A 24,977-nucleotide genomic window follows, 5' to 3' on the forward strand; every position below is an offset into this window, starting at 1 on the left:
CGCGCTCTGGCTGACTCCTCCGCCGGCGGGCGGGCGGGGCAGGGGGGGCTCCGGGCGCGCTGCGAACGGCGGGACCCAGACCTGGACGCCGACCGCTGCGAGGGACGCGCGGCCCCCGCCTCAGCCCGCGAACCTCGGGACAAAACCCCAATTCAGAAATAGGTTGCGAGCGGCAGGCCGGGAGGTTTGGCGCTCCCCACCAGAGACCCCCATCGCCCCGGGGACGGCCGGCCGTGGGCGCGATGAGCCAGGTGCTGGGGAAGCCTCAGCCGGAGGAGGAGGACGACGACGAGGAGGATGAGCTGGTGGGGCTAGCGGGCTACGGGGACGGGCCCGACTCCTCGGACGCCGAGCCGGACAGCGGGACGGAGGAGGGAGGTGAGCACCGGCTCCCCCGCTCGGCCCCGCGCCCCGAGCGTCCTCGGCCCGCACCCCCGCCGGGCCCGGCGCGCGGGCAGCTGACTTGGAGGGGATCCAGGCAAGCGGAGTTGGGGGGTGGGAGTGGGGAGGGGCGCCAGAGGAGCCGCGGCGAGATGCAAAATGGGGGAGCCCGGGTGCAGGCAGCGGAGCGGGGGCCGGGATCGGTGGAGAGGACGGAGAGGAAGCGTCTGGGCAGGAGGAACGCGCGCTCTCTGCCAGTTCCAGGGCCAGTACCTCCCCCACGCCTCACCCCGAGCTCTCCGCAGGGTCCGGGGGTTTGGGAGGGGAGGGGACCGCCCGGCGCGCCCTGGGATCTCTCCTTGCTTGCTGCTGTCGGAGCCGGGGTCAGATGTCGTGGCTAAAAAAGGCAGCCGGCGGCAGCGTGACTGGCAGGGTCGTCGGCAGCTGCGGGTGTCAGTCTTGCCCCGTGTCGCCGCGGGAGGGGTCCCGGGGCCGCCCAGGTCGGCGGAGGGATGCACCCAGGTGATAAAGGAGTCGCCGTGTGGCCGCGGGTATCCAGAGATCCAGGCAAATAAGGTTGTTAGGACACCTTATCTCTGCTCAGCGTCACCACCTGGGCATGGCAGCGCCTGCCCTGGAGTGAGCGCGGGGCGGGGGAATACGGAGCCACTCAGAAGCAAACTCTGTTTCCTGTTCAAGAAGCAGGATTTAGCAATTGTTCAGCCAGCGGGGGCTTCCTGCGTTTAATTCTTAAGGACTAAGGGAGTTGAGAGCTTTTTAGGATTCCAGAAAGGTTCATCTTTTTTGTTTCCCTCCAAATCGAGGAAAAAGTCCTTTATTGTAAGGTCTTTTGGAAAGGTCAAGTAGAGTGAGGCTGGTAAACATAACATCTAGGTGGAACTGTCAGCATCCTAAAGAACGAACTAACTTTTAAAATGTTCACTTGGCAGAAATTGCATGAGGGATAAAAAGTACTTTCGTGACTGTTGATTTTGAAGAACTTTTATTGAAAATTCACTGGACTTGTTTTAAATTCTCCATACAAACAAAGCCTTTCTCCGGGGGGGGGTGAGTTTTCATTATTTTACGTATGGTGAGTGCTACTTTCAATTAATCAGAAGGGGAAGGTTGTTAACTAGACCTTGAGCCTGATAGATGAGAAAGGAGCTTTCCAAGTCGCCCTTTTTCATAGTGTCTGGTCCCCAGGGAGCATTTGTACTAATTCCCCATTTGCTTAAACTCGTGTGTGCACCTGTGCGCCTCTCTCTTCCGCACTCCCCATAACTGGTCCCACAGGCGAGCAGGTGGCCACATTTTTGTAGATGAAGGCTTTCAACCCTTTTGTTGGAGTCTCTAGGGCTACCTTTGGTGGTTAAATTGTTCAGTCGCTTCATTATTATTCAAATTGCGTTTGTGAGCCCCTCCCAGATTCTTCGGAGGCTCGGGAGAGATTCAGAATGGGGATGTATTTGCAAGGTATTTGAAACCGAAGACACACAACAGGGTGCAATTGTGATCCTCTTTGAAAAAAAGGAAAAGAAATAAGAGACCATATATGGGAAGAAAAACCCTGTAATTTGATATTGTCCTGGGGGCCAGAGACTGGGTTCCAGGAAAAGCACGGGACCTGTTTGTTTATTCTGCAGTTCTTTAAGGGGGCACTTTAAAATTTTGATTTGGGGCCTTGAAGTGAAATTAACGCTTTGGCTGAGGGGCGGGGATTTCCTGAACAAAGGGCTTCCCCAGATCTGGGTGTAGGATGCTCCCCAGTGCTCCTAACCCAGGGCAAACCCGCCTGTAACTGATGCTTATGATTACTTTAGTAATAAAATCCTCCCTCGTGAGTTCTTGGTATCAAACTGAAATCTTGCTATAAAAGCCCTGAGTATATTTGTGTGGTAAGAAGAGCAAACATTAGTGAAGCCTGGCCTTTCTCCACCTGGGCCTGCTGTGGATACAGTCTATTCTCTGAAGATTTCCTCCATTATCTTGGGCTGCTTTTCTTTCCATGTGTTGCTGGCTTTGATTTTGGGGTTTAGGCCTGAATGTAGAATCTCTATCAGAACATTCGCTTTCTAGAGTAGCAGATAGGCCCCTCAGTCAGCAGTTCTAGCAAGGACTGTCCCTGACACCTGTCATGCCAGCTGATATGGTCCTGGGGAGTCAGGATGGGGGTGGAGGCTGGGAGTTGTGACTTCTTGTGTTCCTGAGACAGCAAGGTGCCGCCAAATGGTCATCCCGATTTCTCATGGGCCCCGGGCACGTGTTGCCTTATAACCCTGTGTTATTTGGGGTAAATTTTACATTTACTTACTCTCAAACTCAAGATGTGGAAAGTAGCGGGTGGGGAGGACTTATTTCCTCTGAGAAGAGATGTATATGGTGCACTTTGAACCATGAGCAAAGCATTTCTCTAATGAATTCCAAACCATCCTAATGGACTTGGTTTAGTGCCTGAGCTTCTCGGAGACCTGGGGCTTTTTCCATGAGGTTCAGAAATCTACCCTGGTGGGTGGGATGCAGGCCTGACCAGCATTGCTGTGCAAAAGACTGCGATTGAAGGTGGGTAGTGTGATTTTTACTTCCCGTAGTCTTACAAGGAACCTCTGATCTTATTTTTAAACCGAGTGCCTTGTACCTTTTAGCACATTGTGTTAAGGTTGAAAATGTAGTGCAGCTAAGGTGAGCCTTAAACTGCACTTTTTTGGCTTACGTTCCAAATTTTATTCATGAATAGCAGGCGTGTTCTTGAGCACTTTAGTTCTGTTAAGGACAGGTTTGGGCACTTCTCAACCCCCCCTTTCAGGGTCGTTAATCAGAGATAAGATGAATCTCATCTTCAACCCCCATGCTCCAGATAAAACTCCAGAGAGAGGAGACAATAATTAAACCATTAAAAACAATTGCACTGAAAATATTGATTATTTTTAGACACATGGACTTTTAAGTCTTTATTAAATTACAGTTCTTTAAAAACTGTAATAACAAGGAAACCAATTAAAAGATCATATTTAGTCAGAAAGTGAAATTGTTTTTTCCTGAAGTTCCTCCCAATTTTTTAAAAGTTTTTTTTTTAATTAATTAATTAATTAATTTTGGGCAGCATTGGGTCTTTGTTGCTGGACGTGGACTTTCTCTAGTTGCCACGAGCGGGGGCTACTCTTCCTTGTGGTGCACGGGCTTCTCATTGTGGTGGCTTCTCCTGTTGCGGAGCACGAGCTCTAGGCGCGCGGGCTTCAGTAGTTGTGGCACGTGGGCTCCAGAGAGCAGACTCTGTAGTTGTGGTGCACGGGCTTAGTTGCTCCGCGGCATGTGGGATCTTCCCAGACCAGGGCTCAAACCCGTGTCCCCTGCATTGGCAGGCAGATGCTTAAGCACTGCGCCACCAGGGAAGCCCCCCCCTGCCCCGACTCCCTGCCAATTTTTAAGGGAAATGTGGCTAAGACAGCTGCTCTGCCACAGTCCAGCTAAGTGCGGTCTTGTTTTCGTAGCAGCCTGTGCACTCTCTCAGGGTCTGAGTAAGTGACAGGTGGTCCCTGGAGGCACAGAAAATCCAGGGTCAGCAGGTGATCCTTCCCTGGTGGCGATTCACTTCTAATCATTAGTGTCAGCTTTTTTTTCTTAAAATAATTTTTTAAATTATTAGTGAAGTTACCTTCTCATTGATTCTTGAGGGTAAGTAGAGAGAATTGTTCTTCTGATATCGAATCTGTGGCTCAGAGATGCCAGGGGACTTTCCTGCAGCCACAACATGGGCTAGAACTGAGCAAGGTTTAGGAGAGGGTCAAGTACGTGGAAATGTAAGCCCCTTCCCTTGTAACTAACTGTGCCTTGTCCACAAAGAGTTGGGTTGACTGCAACCCTGGCTATAGCCAATCTCTTGGGTTTCCTTCTGGTCCTGAAAATACAGAGATATATGTGTTGGAACAGATGGAAACACAGAATAGTTAAAAATGATGTGACCAAGGTCACGCCTGAGGCCCAAAGCTTATTCAGATACATATGGTTAGAGAGCGTATTTTTATATCAGATGTTTGTGAACATGTTTCAGTGATTCCTGGTATCATAGAATCTTGATTCTCTACTTTTATAAGAAATATCTCCCATTTTAATATTAGAACAGACCTGGGGTAGTCTAATGGAACAAAGAGGCAGAATCAGCAAGTTCTGGAGTTCTGGATAAGGTGCTGTGCCTGAGTTCACCTGCTTTGTTCAGTCCCCCCAGCTCGCATCACTGTTGGTGGTACGATTTTACTTCCTATCACAATCACTTCTGTCCTGCTCATTTTTCTCACTTCTCTACTTCCTTTATTCTTGTATTCCTTACCTTTTTTTAAAGGCAACTTTTCAATTCTCTTTTAAAGAGGGCTTTAAAGCTGTCCTGCGACAGTGGCTTTCCCTGGTTCTGCTGTAACGTGCAAGACAGATGGGTTTTTCACTCCTGGCTTAACGCGCCCGGAGAGCTGGTGAACTTTCTCCTCTTGAGGATCTCTGGGGAAGACTCCAGCTCTGATTCTCAGTGTGTAAAATCGAGGGCGACATAGAACCAAACTTGATCACACTCAGAGTGATCGTTTGGAGGGAAAAAAAAAAAGCTCACAAGAACACTTTTCCCTTCTTGCAGAAACAAATCAGAACACATTAGAAACATTTTTTTTTTTTTGGCTGTGCCACACGTCTTATGGGATCTTAGTTCCCAGACCAGGGATTGAACCTGGGCCACAGCAGTGACAGTGCTGGGTCCTAACCACTGGACTGCCGGGGAATTCCCAGAAATGTTATTGGATGCTTATGTAAAGGAAATATTCACATATAGAATCATGTTTTTTAGTTACCTGCCAGTGTGATGTGAGAGGATTTCATAGAAAAAGATTAGGTCTTCACATATAAATAAAAATCATCTTCAAAAACCTTTGTGCCGGGCTTCCCTGGTGGTGCAATGGTTGAGAGTCCGCCTGCCGATGCAGGCGACGTGGGTTCGTGCCCCGGTCCGGGAAGATCCCACATGCCGTGGAGCGGCTGGGCCCGTGAGCCATGGCCGCTGAGCCTGCGCGTCCGGAGCCTGTGCTCCGCAACGGGAGAGGTCACACCAGTGAGAAGCCCGCGTACCACACACACACACACAAAAACCTTTGTGCCTTTGAAAATACACGTTCTGATTGCATTAAATTTTCCTTTCTAAGTAGTTCGTTAATCAAACGGACAGTGAATCTTCATGATTTTTGCATATTCTCTTATTAACAGTATTAGTATTCATATATTTAATTGCCACTTGGGTTGGAATTTCTTACTGGACTCCTGGCTCTTGAATGTGTAAGTAGTTCCATTGATCAGAAATGTAAAGGGCTACAGATAATGATGCAAATAGAACCAAACCAGGGGCCTCTTCCTAAAACCGTTAGTATGTAGAACCTTAAGCCTTTGTGGACCCCACAGAATACTAATAGCAAAGACATTCTAACTTTCCCTTAAGGCTGAGTGAGCCTCTCGCTGTGGTCACATTCCAAAAAAGACCTTCTCGTTACCTAGGCTTGGGCTGGGGGAAAAAAGAAAAAAAGAAGCCGTGTGTGTGTGTGTGTGTGTGTGTGTGTGTGTGTGTGTGTGTGTGTGTACACGCTGACAGCCTGCTAGATGAGGAAATAAAGGCTCATGGGCTCTGGGACATATGTGGGCATTTACACAGCTGGTAAGTGGCCAAGCTGGGATTTGAACCCCAGTCTGGCACTATCACAGTACTTTTTCAACCATTCCATTTGCTACCACATTATCCTAATTCTTTTGTTAAATCTTTGTTTTATTTTCCAGTTTGGGATCTGTTCAAAGGCGTCTCATCTCTTGGAGAACTTTGCTAAATTATAATAGCTCTCAATTGTCTGATACATCAGAATTGATGAAATGCATTTCATACAATACCTTGTTCTCCCCAGGAAGCCAGGGCCAAGCCTGTCAGAACTGCAATTCCTTTTCCTGATTGCTGTTTCCTTCTTTGTTGTGCACATTCCCAGCCCACAGTCAGGTGTGGCCCCCAGGCAGCCCTGTCCCCAAGTCACGGATCCATCTCTCTTCCTTCCTTCTGTCGTTTTTGACAGGGCTCTGCCATTTCTGGGTTAAGTCATTAGCCTGCAGGTGTTAAAGGCTGACAGTGGCTCAGTTAAGTAACCCCTCCCCATGATCCTGCTCCTTGGGTGACTGAGTTTCCCTGGGCTTCCTGGCGGTCTAGTTACAAAACTGAGCTATCTGGGAAATTTGGGTACGAACAGGATCCAGTGGAAGATATAGGTAAGGTGTGTTCGGTGCCCTGACCACAGTGGATAAGCTTCACCTGGGCATAAAGCTTATCCTCTTGATACCTAAATGCTGGGCTGGGCCAAAGTCAGGTGTGGAGTTTCTTTTTTAAAACTTCAGCTAATGTAGCTTCACATTCTGCTCAATCACTTTCATTTAATCATCCCAACCAGCGAACATCTATTGAGTGTTTATTGTGGTAAACACCAAAGCCTCAGTTTTCACATCTGTGAAGGATAAATGTTATCAGTTTGGGGATTAGAGATGACACTGTGTGCTATGCAGGTGCTTAGTAGATGGTAACGGCTGGTGATAAGCGGTTGGAGCGGGTTGGTTTGAGCCATTTCTTGGTGGCCAAGGCCAAAACCTCTCCAGTGTGCCCTCACCCTCAGCCAACAAGATCAGGGGAAAAAAGGACCAATGGGGCACGGACTGCCTCAGCAAACTGCATTGCCGCTTTGTATTCATATTACTTTTTGAGGCCCCAGATCTTTTCCTCACCTGAGCCAAGGCCGACAGGCACCCCAGACTCAACAGCTTCAAATCTGTGTTCAGCCTTTTTACCTTTATGAACTTCACGAACAGGTCCTTATTCACTTGATCTTCCAGGTCAGGAACTTGGGGTTTCTTTCTCCTTTGTCCCCTATGTTCAGAGGATCACCAAGTACTACTGAGTGGATTTGAGCTTCTCATGAATCCATTCCATCTGCCCATTTCCACATGCTTCTCATTTGTGTTTCTAGAACAACCTAATTATTGTCAGGGAGGAAAAACTCTTAGGTTCTGGGTTGAAGTCCTGCAAATTAAACTGACAAACGACATGAACAAGGGAAAAGTAGGTTTAATTAAGTACTAATGCATGAGAGTTCACAAAAAATTCGACTTAAGGAGGCGGTTAGAATTTGGGGCTTATATACCATTTTAACAGAAGATGAGGAGGGGTAGAGGGGCACTTCTGGGAGAAAAAAATGACTTCAAAGGGAATGCGGGAAGGGGCACTTATGGAAAAACAAATCACTGGAAAGATAAATGGGCCCATAGGAGAAAAGGTGGGAGATAACGATAGTTTGTTGACAGTGTCTGTTTGGGTGTAGGGCTGACTTCTCTGTCTCCAAGAAGAGAAGATGAGAGTTGCTCCTGGGGAGGACATTTTTGACAACTGAGTTCTTTTGGGAGGGTCTGCTCTAGGCAAATAAGGGACTTCAGGAACTCCAGTGCCTTTAGCTCAAAAAACTTTTTATTCCATAGTGGCTTATTGGTGTCTGTACACTGACCCCCTCTAAGGAAGTCTGTTTCTGGAGTGAGCTTCCTGATCATGTTAGTCTCCCCTTAAAATCCTTAGTGATTTCCTCATGGCTTGCAGAGTAAAATCCAAACTTGCATCTCATTCATGAGCTGGCCTGTTAGCTCTCTATAAATTAATTTATTCAATGATATTTATTGGGTTCACACCACATGCTACAATGTATCTTGTTTTTGTTTTTGTTTTTTTTGCGGTACGCGGGCCTCTCACTGTTGTGGCCTCTCCCGTTGCAGAGCACAGGCTCCGGACGTGCAGGCTCAGCGCCCGTGGCTCACGGGCCCAGCCGCTCCGCGGCATGTGGGGTCTCCCCGGTCCATTGCACGAACCCGTGTCCGCTGCATCGGCAGGCGGACCCTCAACCACTGCGCCGCCAGGGAAGCCCGCTACAATGTATTTTGCCTGTGTATATGTGAGAGACAATAAACAAGTAAACAAACAAGATAAACAATATAAAGTAAAAAGATAATTTTGTATAGTGAAGTACTATGAAGAAGACACAGGGATATTAGAAAGTGACGCGACCCCATTGAGGTGAGAGGAGGTAAAATTACCCCTGGGCTGAGTGGGAGGAGGAGCCGGGGGAGGCCTGGGGAAAGCTTGCTGGACAGAGGGAGGAGCGAGTCAGAGGGAGGAGGGAGGAGCGAGTCGGAGGGAGGAGGGAGGAGCGAGTTGAGGCCCTAAGGTGAGGAAGCAGAAGGCCCGTGTGGCTGCAGGGTAGGGAAGTGGTGGGGAGCATGAACCAGGCATGGGATGAGAGGGTAGCCAGCCCACTTAGGGCCTTTTGGGCTAAGAAGGTATTTGGATTTTATTCAAAATGCTGTGGGAAGCCGCTGGAGAGTGTGCAGGCTTTTCTTGTCTTTAAACTATGTTCCCTAAACTCCAGGAAGGCCACATCTCTTCCTGGCACGACCTTTCCCTCATTCATCTCTTTTATGCCTCCTCTCCTTTAAGACTCAGATGCTATTTCTACAGGGAACCCTCTCGCTGAACCCATAACACCTAGATAGCAGTGCATTGTAGTTGTCAGTTCCTCTTGTCTGTTTTCCCCCCTAATCGCTAAGGAATGAAGCTTTTCTTTGTGTCTGCAGCCTCTGGCGCAGCCCTGTCGAACAGAACGAACACTTGGCAGACGTTCAGGGAACCTTTATGAAACAGGAACAAACTGCCCTCTTGTAAATTTCACCTCTCTCTGGCAACTTCCTCCAAACCCCCGCGGACACTTTTAAAGAGCCCTCTTTGGGGTCCCATGTCTAGTACCAGATTCTCCTGTAGTTCCTTTCTGATTTGCCTTTAAAAAAAAGTACTAGCCCTTTTATTGCCCCTTTCAAAGCAGCTCTCATCCTGCATCCTCTTTAACGCTTTCATTTTTCTCAGGTGGTTCTTATCAAGCTTGAGCAAGCGCGTGATACTCAGGGAAATGTCATGGCGGGGTGGGATGAGGCAGCCCTCTGCAGGAGGTTTGGAGGCTGGGGTGTTTCCTTTTCTGATGGAAGCTCCTTGCTACCACTCCTCCGGTGGAAGGAGATCCTCTGAGAAACCCCACAGGGTTTCAGAAGTAGAGATATTTGAGAGAGTGAGAGAGAATTAAAAGGAAGATTTTTGCCAGTAGGCTTTTCTGATGTAAGAAACCTCCCCTATTCAACAGCAGTGGCCTACAAACATTTTTGGCTGTGAGTCCACAATAAAAAATACGTTTATATTGGGAACCAGCACCCACCTACATATAAGTTAATGTAAAAGAGTTTCACTAGCAGTATTTACTCTTCTTATGCAGAAGGCACCCTGATATTTTCTGGTCTCTTCTTTTGTCTTTGTTGCAGTTTTAGTACAGTGCCAGCCGATTGGTGGCTAAGGCCCTGGGTAAGGGCTCTAGCACATACCTGTCCTGCATCCTTGGGCAGGTTCCTTCTCCCAAGTTCCTCAGGTGTAAAGCAGACTTGTACCTCCTCATTGCGTGGGTAAAGTTTGTAGAGATGTCTATGTCTAGCGAGGTCCCTGGCGCACAGTATATTTCTGTACATGCTAGTTAAATATGACAAAATACATCTGCATGGGTGTAAGGGATCTCTACAGAGTTGATGGTACTCTTGCTGATCTGACTCACTATTTCCCAGCTGTTTACATTTGGTGGCTCATGCCTCCAGCTGTGTGTATATATTATAGCTGTATGTGTATTTCACTTCCCAGCCACTCTATGTATGTAAACACACATACACACTCCCTCCCCTTTCCACAGTGGTCTCCATCACCTCCCCACTCTCCCAGGAGGAGGAGATCCAACCTCCAGGGCACCAGTGTCAATGATCATGCCACAGAGAGAGTTGCAGACCCTGCTGAAGAGAAGTTACAATCTGCATCCACATCCAACAGTATAAATTGGGAAGAAATAAAGACATTTTTATGCACTTAAATATTTTTGTAATTGTACATAATTAAATGTGGTACCCCTATTTTATATTTTCTACTAGTTTGAGATACTTATCCTTATATTTAAGGAAATTGATACATAACTGGGCTTTTCTAACAAGGACCGTAGCATTCTCTTACTTACCTTTTGCCTACCTCTCCCTCACCAATCTCCCATGTCTACATTGTCTGGAATTTTAGTTTCTGATTTTTATTCAAAAATTTAAAATCAGGGACTTGCTGGGTGGCTCAGTGGTTAAGAATCCACCTGCCAATACAGGGGACATGGGTTTGATCCCTGGTCTGGGAAGATTCCGCATGCTGCGGAGCAGCTAAGCCCGTGCACCACAACTACTGAGCCTGTGCTCTAGAGCCCGCGAGCCACAGCTACTGAGCCCGTGTGCCACAACTGCTGAAGCCCACACGCCTAGAGCCTGTGCTTCACAACAAGAGAAGCCACTGCAATGAGAAGTCCACACACCACAACGAAGAGTAGCCCCTGCTCGCTGCAACTAGAGAAAGCCTGCGTGCAGCAACGAAGACCCAATGCAGCCAAAAAAAAAAATAAATAAAATCAATACTTATTTCAATTCAGTAGGTTTCAGTAAAATTTGTCTTCTATTGCTTGTTGCATTCCACTATATTTGAGTGTATTTTCTTCCAGGAGTGCATCCTTTTTTTAAAAAATAAATTTATTTATTTATTTATTTTCATATTGATGATAAAATTTATTTTATCATCTGTGTTTATTCTGCTTTTCAATCCATATATCCTCCCTGCCCAACAGTTGTGTTTTTATTTCTAAGATCCATAAGGCCCTTTTTCATAACTGCTCTTATTCTGAAACTGTCTATTCTTGTTTCATGAATGCCACGTTTTCTCTGATCTCTGAGTATTTTAATTATACCTGAAAGTTTACTCTGACTCCTGTATAACTCTGCTTCTTCAGGTATACATTCTTCCATTTGTTGAGTCTGTATTCTCTTCTACAATCTTGTCTTTCCTCAAATATTTGGCATTTGAGGAAATGTCTAGAGGGAGGATGGTGGGGCTGCTTCCACCTCTTGAACTCCACACACATTGCAGTGAGGAAGGTCAGAGTACTTGGAGGGGGTACTGTGGGTGCTTCCTGTTCCTTCTGGGCATCAGTGCCTCTAGGACACTGCCCTGCCTCTCATACCTACACTCCTACATTCAGTGCTTACACTTGGAGGATAGTCTAGTGTGTAGTCTAGTGTGTATGTAGGTGCAGAGTTTATCTGCTTGGCTCTTCTCACTATGATTCTCCAAATAACAACCCTGTTGGTTGTTTTCATGTCCTTTGCTGTTTGAGCTTCCAGTTCTACCTTTTCCAGCAGAACCCTACCATTCATAATCAAGGGCTGCAGGTTCCCCCTTCCATCTGATCTTTGTGTTTCTTAGGGATTTCTCAGTAATTTGTCAATTTTGAGTTCTCTCTTTGGTCTCAAGCTCAGCTATCCGTGTTTATTTATTCATCTATTTATTTATTGTTCATACCTTTTCTATTGTGCTTAGGGATTCAGTATGGGAAGGGGAGACTGACATGTTCTTAGTCTGATATTTTTGCAACTGGAAGTCCTGTTTTCTTTTTCAGTTCATGTCCTGCTTTTGCTAAGATTGACTTGTAATGATAGTACTGCAAGTATAGCGTATAATCCCTGATGAAGAAGAAGAAAGCTGGTGATCTTTTGGGTGGTTTAATTCCACATCACTCTGTCTAGGGCATATTATCTGCAATTTGTTGAATTGGGTTAAGTTGAATGGGGAAAGTGTGTGTGGGTAGGATGGGAGTAAAATGTTGCTTATAGTGGAATAGTGTCTGTGTACAGCTACTTACTTTTTCTTTATTCATTTACTGTTTTACCTGAAATTTATGTATTTTCCTGCACCTATTGCAAAGTGAAACATCAAAATATTATATATAGTAAATGAACTTTCCTAAGATTCTATCAGGTAGTAACCTGTGTTTTAGATAATTGTAGAACTTCAGGAAAAATTCTTAGTTGCAATAGGGAAATAAATCCAGTCTGTACTGGATTATGCTTAGATCAGGACCAGGGTCTGAGAAAGACATAACGAGGTGTAGCTCAGAAGGAAACAAAAAAGAAATGTAGAAAAATATATGTATATTTATTTTCCTATATTCTGCCTTTTTTCTTAAAATGTTGGTTTCTTGATCTTTTTCCAAGTTTCATACTGGGTCTTTTATTTTTCTTTACTTATTTTTTTGGGTCAGTCATGAAGCCTTAATTCCAGAACATTTTTATCACCCCAAAGAAAACACATACCCATTAAGAGTCACTTCCAATTTCCCCCTCCCTCTAGCCCCTGGCAGCCACTAAGTACTTTCTGTCTTTATGGACTTGTCTATTGTGAACATTTCATGTAAATGGAATCAAACAATATGTGACCTTTTGTGTCTGTCTTCTTTCATTTAGCATAACATTTTTGATGTTCATCCATGTTGTGGCATGAATCAGTACTTCATTCCTTTTCAATGGCTGAATAATATTCCATTATATGAATATACAGCATTTTGTTAATCCATTTATCAGTTGATGGCCATTGGACTCTATCTACTTTTTGGCTATTATGAATTGTGCTGCTGTGAACATTCATGTACAGGTTTTTGCTTGGACATATGTTATTTCTTTATTCCTAGGAATAGAATTGCTGGGTCATGTGGTGACTCAAATGTTTAACCTTTTGAGGACCTGCCAAACTGTTTTTCAAAGCACACCATTTTACATTATCACCAACAGTTTAAGAGGGTTCCCACTTCTCTACATCCTCACCGACACTTGTTATTGTCTGTCTTTTTTATTTTAGCCATCCTAGTGAGTATGAAGTGGCATCTCATTGTGGTTTTCATATGCATTTCCTTATGGACTAATGATGTCGAGCATCTTTTCATGTGGTTATTGGCCATTTGTGTATCTTTGGAGAAATGTCTATTTAAATCCTTTACACATTTTTTATTGGCTTATCTTTTTATTGTTGAATTGTAAGAGTTCTTTATATATTCTGGATACTAGACCCTTATCACATATATTATTTGCAAATGTTTTCTCCCATTCTTTGGGTTGTCTTCACTTTTTTGATAAGTGTCCTTTGAAGTTTTAAATTTTGATGAAGTCCAAAATTGTTTCTTTGAGGTGTAACTCAAACAAACATCTCTTTAGTGCAAAGACTGATGATCTGGGCAAAGAAGGACCTTGCTCTGGAATGCTAAGACTGGATTCTCTCCCCCCATAGTCTGCTCCAGGAAACCTCTGCGCTTCACACTCCAGAGTCCCTGCACATGATGGGGAATATCCCAGGTTTTCTGGCCCTCTGAAATTGTGTGAGAGGTGGTGATGCAGCATTTTTCAGGGTTTTGCACTTTCTAAGAGCTGGCCCCTCCATGAGCAGGGTGATGGAGTGGAGTTAGCGCTCTCTGTATCTGGAAATGTAGCATTGTCTGTGGATCATAAATCTCATCTGAGGCGGAAGTGAAACTCATCTCATTAACCGCTGTGACAGCATCTCACCCTCGTTCTTGTTTTGTGGTTTCTCCAGTTCTGGACTTTAGCGACCCCTTCAGCACGGAGGTGAAGCCGAGGATCCTGCTCATGGGCCTGAGAAGGAGTGGCAAGTCATCCATCCAGAAAGTTGTCTTTCATAAAATGTCTCCCAACGAAACCCTGTTCTTGGAAAGTACGAACAAGATCTGCCGGGAAGACGTTTCCAACAGCTCCTTTGTTAATTTTCAGATTTGGGACTTCCCAGGGCAGATTGACTTTTTTGACCCTACCTTTGACTATGAGATGATCTTCCGGGGGACAGGAGCACTGATATTTGTCATAGACTCCCAGGTAAGGCTCAGTCTCGGGGTACGGTGGGACTGTAGCCCCCTGCCCCAGGCAGCCCCTTCTTGCAAACAAGTTCCTTTGCAATCACTTTGGTTTGGTTTTTAGAGTCAGGAATAGGACTTTTTACCTGACTAGCATTTCTCAGTTGGGACTCTCAGGCTTTGCAAAGGGGAAAAGGCTCCCTTCACGCAGCCCTGACCAACATGCGATGTTCGGGAACTGTGTGCTCTCAGCAAACCCTAGAGGAAACCTCACAGATGGGGGGCAGGAGGGACCACCGTGCAGGTCAGTGACACCAACGATATGTCCCCCCCCTCTGGTACTCTTGGCAGACATCTATAAAAGATCACAAGTTCTCTATAACAAAAATACATATATATCTACATTTCAAAATGTTTACTATTTCCTTTGAAGATAAAGTTCTAAGGGTGAACATTTTTCTTCTGAAGCATTATTGTAATTACTACTAGTACACAATTACAGCAGCATGACTAGTATGTATTTTATAGGTAACTAAATACAAAATGTAAAATTTGAGATACATATTTTTTTTTCCACTTAATTCATGTATTATGCTTGACTAAGACAGGATTTGGCATCAATTCTTTTTTTGTTTGTATAGCTGTTAAGTACTGAGAAAACTTGTTCACATAAGGTGGATATGGGGTGAGTTTTGTTCTAGCATTCACTCAATTGTTTAACTCCTTCTAAGTTATATCCCCTAAATTACCCAATTTTCTATCACAAAAAAATTGTTTTTTCATAGTTTATCAGTAGACATCCTGATTGTGTCCTCCTTTAACTTTGCTGAAAGCAAAGAATTGGGAGCCCCTTGACTGGTGAAGAACCGTATTATCACCCAGGCATTGCTCACTTTATTGGTATTCAGACCAGCCTTCTGAATGGTCTCTTTGGCACTCTGGGTTTTTAAGACCCTGGGCCTTTCTCCTGTGAAGTATGGGCAGAGCTGGTGGTTTAAGGGGAGGAGGGGAAGGGAAGCAGCAGGACCACAGATGCATCTCCAGCAGGTCAGTCTTAGCAAAGAGCACAGGTAGCAGGACTGGGACCTTGACATTTACGTTCTTCAAACTCTCCATGTGCAGGGACTCTTAGAAAGTGTCCCCAATGGGTGGCCCAGCCCGAAGGCCCTCCTGAGGGCTCTCTTTTGTAACTGTGGGGGAATAAAAGGCAACAAGTCCTGCAGGAATGCCCTAAGCCAACTCTAAGCTCAGGTCTCAACGTTTCCCTGCAACTGTGGACCTACAGTCAGACAGGTAGGGCCAAGCACTCCCAGCCCTTCAGGAGCCCAGTGGTGTTAGGGAGGAAGGGCTGTGAAGACCCTTAGTAATAATGGTTCTGAGCCCACTCTTAGAAAACCATTCTCAGACAAGACTACTCATGCCTGAGAGTATCATAAATTCATTCATGGAATGAGGTGCCTGTTTAATATAAAAATGAAATTTTCAACTCAGCCTTTTAGTTTCAAGGGACTGCATGGTGAACTTGTGGAGCTGTAGTAGCCCTACCCATGGGTAAGTAGATTCCAACCCTGACTCATCACTTCAGGACAATGGCTTAGGAATACTTCCTTCAATACAGTATTGTACATACATAGCAATTTACATTTATGGAATTTGAATTTCCAGTGCACCTCTATCTCAGGTGTTTGTAATATGGCTAAAATAGGCATACTTGCCTGTTTATTTTTCATTGTTTGGGGTATTTTTATTGCTTCAGAGTGATCCCCTTTTTATGGTTGGTTTGTTTTATTGAAGTATAGTTGCTTTACAATATCATGTTAGTTTCAGGTATACAGCACAGTGATTCAGTTATATATATTTTTATATATATATATATTTATATATTTATATTCTTTTTCGGATTCCTTTCCCTTATAGGTTATTAACAAATATTGAGTGTAGCTCCTTGTGCTATACAGTAGGTCCTCGTTGGTCATCTATTTTATACATAGTAGTGTGTATATGTTAATCCCAAACTCCTAATTTATCCCTCCCCCTGCCACTTGCCTATTTTTATTTTTTATTCATTTATTTAGCCTATTTTTAAATTGGAACTGTAATTTGGTTTTAATTTTACCTGAGCATGAAAAGTGGACCTTCGATTGTGGTTGGTAAATGTGTTCTTTGTTTTAGTTTGTTTCTCGGTTTGTTGGGTCTTGTTTTGGCCGTAGGGCGGACAAAGGTATAAGAATGAGAAATACATCTTTTTAAATGACACTTTTTAAAAGGTAGAAAAAAACATTGTTGAGAGTTGTCATTTACTAAAAATAAGGAATCGTTAAATAAGCAGTTTCCAGAATTTGCCTAATAGGCTTTTCTACTGGAAGCAGCTGATAACAATCACATTTGGGGGAATCTTTACTGGATGCGACTGCAAGCACTAAACAAAACCAAACTTGAGGGAAGTGTCTCGGCAACTCTTGAATGTCACTGCCTTCATTTCTAAGCAGTGCTATGTTCGTCTGACACCTCACACTTTTTTATTTTTTGCTTGCGAATTCCTCACAACCACGGAATTGCCAGATAAATATATCACCAAGGAGAAAGTGTGTCCTCACAGAATGCTGTAAAATAAAAGAGAATGAAAGCATCAAGAGTAATTTCCCGTGAGCTCCCCGTGTGACACTGCCAGCCCCCTGGCACGGCCCACAGAAAGGACCTCATCTCCAGGGCCACCCTCGGCCCCCGGGAGCCATTTCACATGTGCCTGGGATCCAAACTAGAGTGTCGGCTTGACCCACGTTGGTGATTGTGACCTGCCTCTAATTCCTAGATCTAATTTTGGAATAGAAACCAGGCAGCGTATTTTTCCTTGTTTAAATTGGTTGTAGAAGATAATAACAAACACAGTAGAAGAAAAATCATTCACAATCCCTCTGCTCTAATAAATCAAGTCTTTTGTTTCTTTTCATGTCATTTTTAGCCCTTATAGATCTGTACCACTTCCTCAGTTTGTTGGTAATCAGACTATTTTATATGCTTGGCAGGGAGGTTAGAGGAGTGATTTCTAATCTTTTGAGACTGTGGTAACACTCTTGACTTTGGCTAGTGTTCTCACAGACATGTGCCCTGAACTCCTCTCTTCTGTTAAAGACATAAGGAATAACATTTTTTGAAGTGTAATTTACATGCAATACCTTGCACTCATTTTAAATACACAGTTCAACAAGTTTGACAGATACACCTCTAACCACCTCACAATCAAGATACAGAATGTTTCCCCCACCCTGAAATCTTCTTTGTGTCCTTTCTCAGACGGCCCCCAAGACCCCAGCCCCAGGCAACTGCTGATGAGATGTGCTTCCTTTCTCTGTAGACTAGTTCGCCTTTTCTAGAGTTTCTGTATGTGGAATTGTACAGTATGTGGACTTTAGTTTTTATTTGAGATATTGTAAGGTATTAAAAAAGTGCTACAAATTATTAATCTGGAATTTTTCCAAAATGCTTAATCTGCTATCCCAGTGTCCAATATTTGTTTTTCATTTTAAACAACTCTTTAGAGTACAAAGGATGAGGACTCCGCTTGATCTTTGTCTCTCTTCATAGTTTCCTATTAGTATCTTTAATATTTTGATTTATCTAAAAACTAGGGATACATTTTTATTAATTTAATTTGGGGAATACAAGAATGCCTAAAAACATCCCCTGTTTTATTGACTTTTCTGTATTTGTCCAGGTTTGGAGTCAGAATTGGCAGGGGGCGGTGAAAAGTCCTTTAAATTCTGTCCTGAAGATCCCTTTCTTCAGGATCTTAGTTCCCCCCAGGGATTGAACCCGGGCCCATGGCAGTGAAAGCGCCCCCAGGGTCCTAACCACTGGACCACCAGGCGATTCCCCCCTTTCCTTTTTTTGCTGGAAAAACAAGACCTATTCACACCCTTCAAGTTGGCAATAATGAAGAGACCTGACAACGCTGGGTGTTGTTGAGAGTCTGCAGCATCAGGGGCTCTTACACATTATCTAGTCAAGTTCAAGGTGCTCATTCCTATGACCCAACAAGCCTCCTTTCAGGGTAAGCCCTAAGAAACTTGCAGACAGGCACAGAGATGTGTGCGTGAGATTGGGCACATTGTCATCATCATCTGAACTAGCACATAACTGGAAACATTCTGAATGTTCATCAGCTGGCAAGTGAGCGATAAATTTTAGACCATCCATACGATGGAATTTTACAGAGTAGTTAACAGGAATCATGCACTAGAGTATGTGCTTCAACAAAGGTGACTCTCACTGACATAATGTGAGTGGAGAAGGCAAACTGTAATCCACATGCAAGTTGATATTTCTGTAAAGTTTTAAGCAATGTAAGTGAATTCTGTATGTTGTTCAGTGATCCATATGTATGCAGTAATGTATAAAGACATAAGTGATGATACAGGCAGAAGTCAGGATAGTGGTTACCTCTGGAGGGTGTGGGTAGAGTGATGGGATAGGCTGGGAGGATGGGGAGAAACATACAAGGCTTCAGTGTCTAATGTTTGATTTCTTAAACAGAGAGATGCATACACAGGCATTCATTACATTATTACATAGGTATCATCTGTAGGAAGGAGAAAAAAATAGTGTTGTGTTATTTGGGGCAATTACTCTAGACCAGGGGTCAGCAGACTTTTTCTGAAAAGGGCCAGATGGTAATTATTTTAGGCTTTGCAGGCTGTGCTGTCTCTGAGGAGTTTCCACAGAGGAAAACCATTCAGCTCTGCCACTGTACCCTCAAAGCAGCCATAGACAGTGTGTAAACAAATGAGTGTGACTGTGGTCCAATAAAACTTTACTTACAAACAATAGGTGGGCCCAGTTTGGCCCGAGGGCCATGGTTTGCTGACCTCTGCTCTAGATCAGTGGTTCTTAAATTTTTTCCTCCTGGCTCCTTCCCCATCTTCCCAGTGATCCCTATCATGTTTTCATCCCTGCTTGTTCATTACATTTCACCAAGAGACTCAGAATCCTGGAGGGACAGTATTCCAGGGAAGGTCCTGGATGGTGTGTGGTCATTTTCAATACATAAAACTGCAACTCTGACCTTTGTGACTGTCATCAAGCTAAATCATAACTGTATTTTTCTGGCCTTTCTTTTTCATTTCTTTGTTAACAAAACTTAAGTTTTCAGTCTTGAATTCTATGAAACAGCTTTTATGTGGGCATTTGCAAAATATTTTGGGAGGGGGTTGTAAGATTAACAGTGTACGTGGAAGAGAAAAACTGGAACCTGTAAGGTGATGGATTGGTTCATTAGCTTGACTGGGGGATCCTTTCACAATGGGTACAGATGGGTACACAATGGTACTAAAACATTACGTCGTCACCTTAATACATGCAATGTTTGTCAGTCATACCTCAGTAAAGCTGGGAGGGAAGACTGTATGTGGAAGGGAAGCAAAGCAGCCTCCCTGACAGGAGTGTGCTTTGTTCCCAGGACGATTACATGGAGGCCCTGGCCAGGCTCCACCTCACGGTGACCAGGGCCTACAAAGTGAACACCGACATCAACTTCGAGGTGTTTATTCACAAAGTGGATGGTCTGTCAGATGATCACAAAATTGAAACCCAGAGAGATATTCACCAGAGGGCAAATGATGACCTTGCAGATGCTGGATTAGAAAAAATTCACCTCAGGTGAGAACAGAAACCCATCAGGGATCATTGGGGTCCAGAGACATCAGGAGTGGTTTGGCCCGGACTGTCATTTAGAGTCACAGAGCCCTGCTGTGTACCCTGTTTTGTGCTGTAGACATTGGGGTAGTATTTGGGAAAAGCAAGCTTTGCATGTGCCAACTCTAATCTTTGGGAAAAGAGGTGGGGTTTTAAAAAAATTTTTTGGACCAAAGGTCAAAGCTAAGGTTCTTTCCCCCCTATGAAAAACACATAGGAGAAAACCCATGAACTTCATCCAGGAAGTCAATCGATACTGAAGTTTACTGTTATAGATAGTATCTATAATCATAAGTAAAGGAGTCCTCTGAAAATAATTCAAATAGAAATATTCACAGAGGAAAGCCATGGCTCTAATTCTTGTGGGGTAGTATATATATGCATCATTCATTTTGCAAATTGGAAAAATGGAAAGATTAGATGCTTCAGTATCAATAACATAACTGTTATTAACATGAGAGGTGTGTATAAAGATGATCTGGTGTGGATTCTCTTGCAGAAGGTAAGGATGCTGATATAGGCATATACGGCTGCATTTTTAGTATATGTGCTGCCGAAGCAAGCACGTGGGCTGCGTTTTTAAGCCTCCTGTAGTCCAGCCAGTCAGCAGATCAGAATGGGCACAGTTCTTGCTTTGGGGAGTTGGGCAGGAATGTCTTGTTAAGACATGTTCATTTTTTGACTGAGGTTGTTTTGAATTCTGAAGGGGGCTAGAATGTGTGTGTAGTAAATACAGAAGGCATTATTCTGGTGTTATGACATAGCCTGAACAGTCTATTCCTCAGTCAGAGGTAAAAAGTGATGAAATATTGTTTCATCTTTCAGCTTTTATCTGACAAGCATATATGATCATTCAATATTTGAAGCTTTTAGCAAAGTGGTTCAGAAGCTGATCCCACAACTCCCCACCCTGGAGAATTTGCTAAACATCTTTATCTCAGTAAGTAAATAATACTGTCCTGTTAGAGTCATTTGCGGAATTTAAGAATAACATTGCAAGAGTGAAAATGATCTTATTTCCACTTGCTCTTACAGCACTTCAAGTTCACTGAAATATTATTTTTGAAGATTGCGCCTATGTACTGTTTTAGGGCCTTTAAAATGTAACTGCCAAAACGATTCCTGTACTTCACTTGTGTAATCGGAATGTTTATTCAAGTTGTAGGCGATCATTCAATGTTAATGGAATCCTACCAGAGTTTGGGAGCATAAAAGTTGGTTTTGGCTTTAAGATATATACTGTTGAATTTTTAAAAATATGTTTAACACTGTGAATGATGTGCTGTCCGGCTGAGTCCTAAACACCGCGATGTCAAGTCAAACGTCACAAAATAGAATTAAGGCAGACCTTTGGTTGTATTCACATTGATTCTCACTGCACAATTTTGAGTTTGTTTGTCTAGATTTTTTAAATCTATTTTTAAATTTAAAGTTTTTAAAATGCTTTTTTTTTTACTTGGCCTTTTTCCTAACTGCAGGTACATTTCTAAGAGTCGGGAAACACTACTTAATTTGTTTACCTAAAGTAAATAATTCGTGATAATTCCAGTTTTCATTTCTTGTGCAAATCCATTATAAAGAAGTTTATGACAATGAGGTTTAAATTGTAATAAAATGGAACAACCTAAATTTTTGCTGGTTCATATTTGAGACTGAGGATGGCATATCATTTTATGTAACCATGACATGCTCTGCAATCAGCTGTCCCTTTAAGGCCGCATCTCCTTTTCTGTTTCAGAATTCTGGAATTGAAAAGGCGTTTCTCTTTGATGTGGTCAGTAAGATTTACATTGCAACTGATAGTACCCCCGTGGATATGCAAACCTATGAGCTCTGCTGTGACATGATCGATGTGGTTATCGACATTTCTTGTATTTATGGGTAAGTAGAACATTCTGAAAGGCTACAATTGAGCCATACTTTTCTTTCATAACCTTTGAGAATTTTGCATTTACTTATTTGATCTTAATACTTTTGTTTGAAATGACTGAGATCTATAAATACACCATTTCGTATGTAATAATAATAACAAAACATTATTGAGTAAATGCCTGGCATTATGCTAATAATTTCATTGCCCACATTATTATCATTGAATTCTCCACTATTCCTCGAGGCAGGAATTACTATCACCATCTTATAGATGGGGCACTGAGGTCCAGAGTGGTTAAGTTTCTAACCCCTGCTCACACTGTCAATAAGGGACAGAATTAGTATTGTATTTGAGCTCAAGTCTGATACGTTCTTCCTCTACTGAAAAATCTGTTGTCATATCATAATGTATTTACTTGAGGGAGACCACTAGGATCCTTGGATTCTACATAAATATCTCATGTTTACCACAGTTTTATTATTTTCTTCATTACATGAAATAACTGCTGAGTTGTTTGTTTTTCCAATATAGTTTTGATTGTCTTCTATGGTGGATAGCAGAGAATTATTAAAGTAAGCAAACAACATTACCTGCTTATTATTATTATCTTATATTCTTATAAAACAGAACTTCTTGTACATTTAAAATAATATAAAATAAACAGGCGTGGGGAAAATTGATTCTGTTACCAGACATAGAAATAATTCCACATAATTGTGAATTTGCTGAATTCAGGGTGTTTTACAGAGTGAGTGGGTGTGACCTTGTATGTCTATCTTATTAAGGCATCGCATTGTTGCTGCCTTGTATTCATATTGAATCTCACATCCTCACACACCCATTGATGAGATAAAGCTTTCCTTCATCTTCTTCTTTACTCACTGGCTGTGACTCGCTTTACACAGCCTCCTCTGCCAGCTTCTGGGTGAGCCTCAGTCTTACCATTTCTCTCTTCCATCCAGTTTAGACTCCTTCTGTTAACTGTTATACACACATGAACACCCACAGTCCCTTCCCTTATGAAACAGGGAAAGTGATTCTTACCTCACAGGACTGTGGTGAGGATGCAATATCATTAGGCTTCCCCTGGTGGACCCTGGATAAATGTAGCTGCCATTATAATTATTATTAATTATTGTTATTATTACTAAACACTGCCACCGGCTTTAGAAATAGACCTTATTTTCCACGATCGCTGCCCTGCAGTATTCTCTTGTTTTTAAACTCTAAGTGGATGACCTTGAAATAGTCATGGAAGCTGAAACTACCCTGATTACAGTCTAGATGGCTGTCGTAATCAAATACAATGAACAACACAATTAATCTGGCGCATGTTTAATGATATGCATAATCATTATTTTGCTATATGGTAATTAGACATAAGTGGTAAGTTGTTCATATAAATGATGTTAATCAGAGTTACTTTTATCCAGCTAAAACAAACACGGGGAGGGAGGGGTTGGGCGGAGGGGGGAGCAGGGCCTTGCTGGTAGATTGCTTTTCTGTTGCCCAGTGCAGTGTTCCTGGGAGCCCGCCCGGTTCAGTAAGAACCGGTCTGGGTATGGGTCACAGATGGGGCGTGAGTTCTGGGGTTTCTTGAGACTGTTTGCTGGAGCAGCCATGAGCCAGCCCATGTGGCCTGCAGGGGGTGGCCGGGGATGCATGCCACAGCCCAGGAAGCAGGCAGCCCTGTAATTGGAGACCTTAGAAGCAGACCTGGTCTGCTCAAGAATCTCAGCTGGGATTCTGAAAACGTATACACAGTTTCAGATAAGGGAAAAGGTACAAGACGTGCTCCTTTGCCTATAAAGGAAGGATACATAACTGATTACATCAGTGGCTTCAGAGGGCTCCGTTTTGATCATTAAGGCCATATTAATAATGATAATAGCAGTTAGCATTTATTGTGCATTTTATATGCTCTCAGCACTATGCTTAGCACTATATATGTATTATTTCATTGCATTAGGAAACTTTGAGGTAATTATTGTTCATGTACAGTTGAGGAAATTGAGGCTCAAAGAAGTTACTCAATTTGCCCAAACTTATACGATAAATAAGAGAGCTGGGATTCAAACCCAAGTCATTTGTGTTTGCAGGCCACACCTTTTCGTAAATAGACCAATTTATTTATTTAACTTTTTATTTTGAAAAAATTTCCAATCTATAGAAAATGTGCAAGAATAGTACAGTGAACTCCTATGTACCCTTCACTGGGATTCACCAATTTTTATCAGTTTGCCATATTTGCCCTTTCTTTCTTTTTCTAATACAGTTGACCCTCCATGTGGGTTCCATATCCGCAGATTCAACCAACCAGCAGATTGAAAATATTCAGAAAAAAAAATACCAGAAAATGCCAAAAAGCAAAACTTGAATGGGCTGCATGCTGGCAACTATTTACATAGCATTTACATTGTATTAGGCATTATAAGTAACCTAAGGATACTTAAAAGTGTATGGGAGGGAATTAATTGACATTCCATCCAAGAACAACAGAATACACTTTCTTCTCAAGTGCTTATGGAACATTCTCCAGGATAGATCATATCTTGGGTCACAAATCAAGTCTTGGTAAATTTAAGAAAATTGAAATTGTATCACATATCTCTTCCAACCACAATGCTGTGAGAACAGATACCAATTACAGGAAAAAATCTGTAAAAAATACAAACACATGGAGGTTAAACAATACACTACTTAATAACCAAGAGATCACTGAAGAAATCAAAGAGGAAATCAATAAATACCTAGAAACAAATGACAATGAAAACACGACAACCCAAAACCTATGGGATGCAGCAAAAGGAGTTGTAAGAGGGAGGTTTATAGCAATACAATCCTACCTCAAGAAACACGGGACATCTCAAATAAACAACCTAACCTTACACCTAAAGCAATTAGAAAATGAGAAAAAAAGCCCCCAATGTTAGCAGAAGGAAAGAAATCAAAGATCAGATAAGAAATAAATGAAAAAGAAATGAAGGAAACGATAGCAAAGATCAATAAAACTAAAATCTGGTTCTTTGAGAAGATAAACAAAATTGATAAACCATTAGCCAGACTCATCAAGAAAAAAAAGGGAGAAGACTCAAATCAATAGAATTAGAAATGAAAAAGGAGAAGTAACAACTGACACTGCAGAAATACAAAAGATCATGAGAGATTACTACAAGCAACTCTAT

At 42.9% G+C, this 24,977-nt stretch overlaps 1 protein-coding gene and 1 non-coding gene across 2 annotated transcripts in view; one reads left to right on the forward strand and one right to left on the reverse strand.

Moving 5' to 3' along the window:
• The window catches only part of RRAGD (Ras related GTP binding D), a 38,329-nt gene continuing 13,352 nt past the window's right edge, over window positions 1-24,977 (forward strand). The window contains exons 1-5 of the mRNA XM_060167786.1: window positions 1-378; window positions 13,955-14,250; window positions 19,684-19,883; window positions 20,745-20,859; window positions 21,658-21,800. Coding sequence (XP_060023769.1) covers window positions 243-378; window positions 13,955-14,250; window positions 19,684-19,883; window positions 20,745-20,859; window positions 21,658-21,800 — 890 coding nt within the window. The 5' untranslated portion in view covers window positions 1-242. The remainder of the gene's footprint in view (window positions 379-13,954; window positions 14,251-19,683; window positions 19,884-20,744; window positions 20,860-21,657; window positions 21,801-24,977) is intronic.
• Window positions 5,075-5,146, reverse strand: TRNAD-GUC (transfer RNA aspartic acid (anticodon GUC)). Its single transcript has one exon. It is a non-coding gene; the product is annotated as a tRNA-Asp (tRNA).

This window comes from Lagenorhynchus albirostris, chromosome 12, assembly GCF_949774975.1.
Source record: "Lagenorhynchus albirostris chromosome 12, mLagAlb1.1, whole genome shotgun sequence".
NCBI lineage: Eukaryota > Metazoa > Chordata > Mammalia > Artiodactyla > Delphinidae > Lagenorhynchus > Lagenorhynchus albirostris.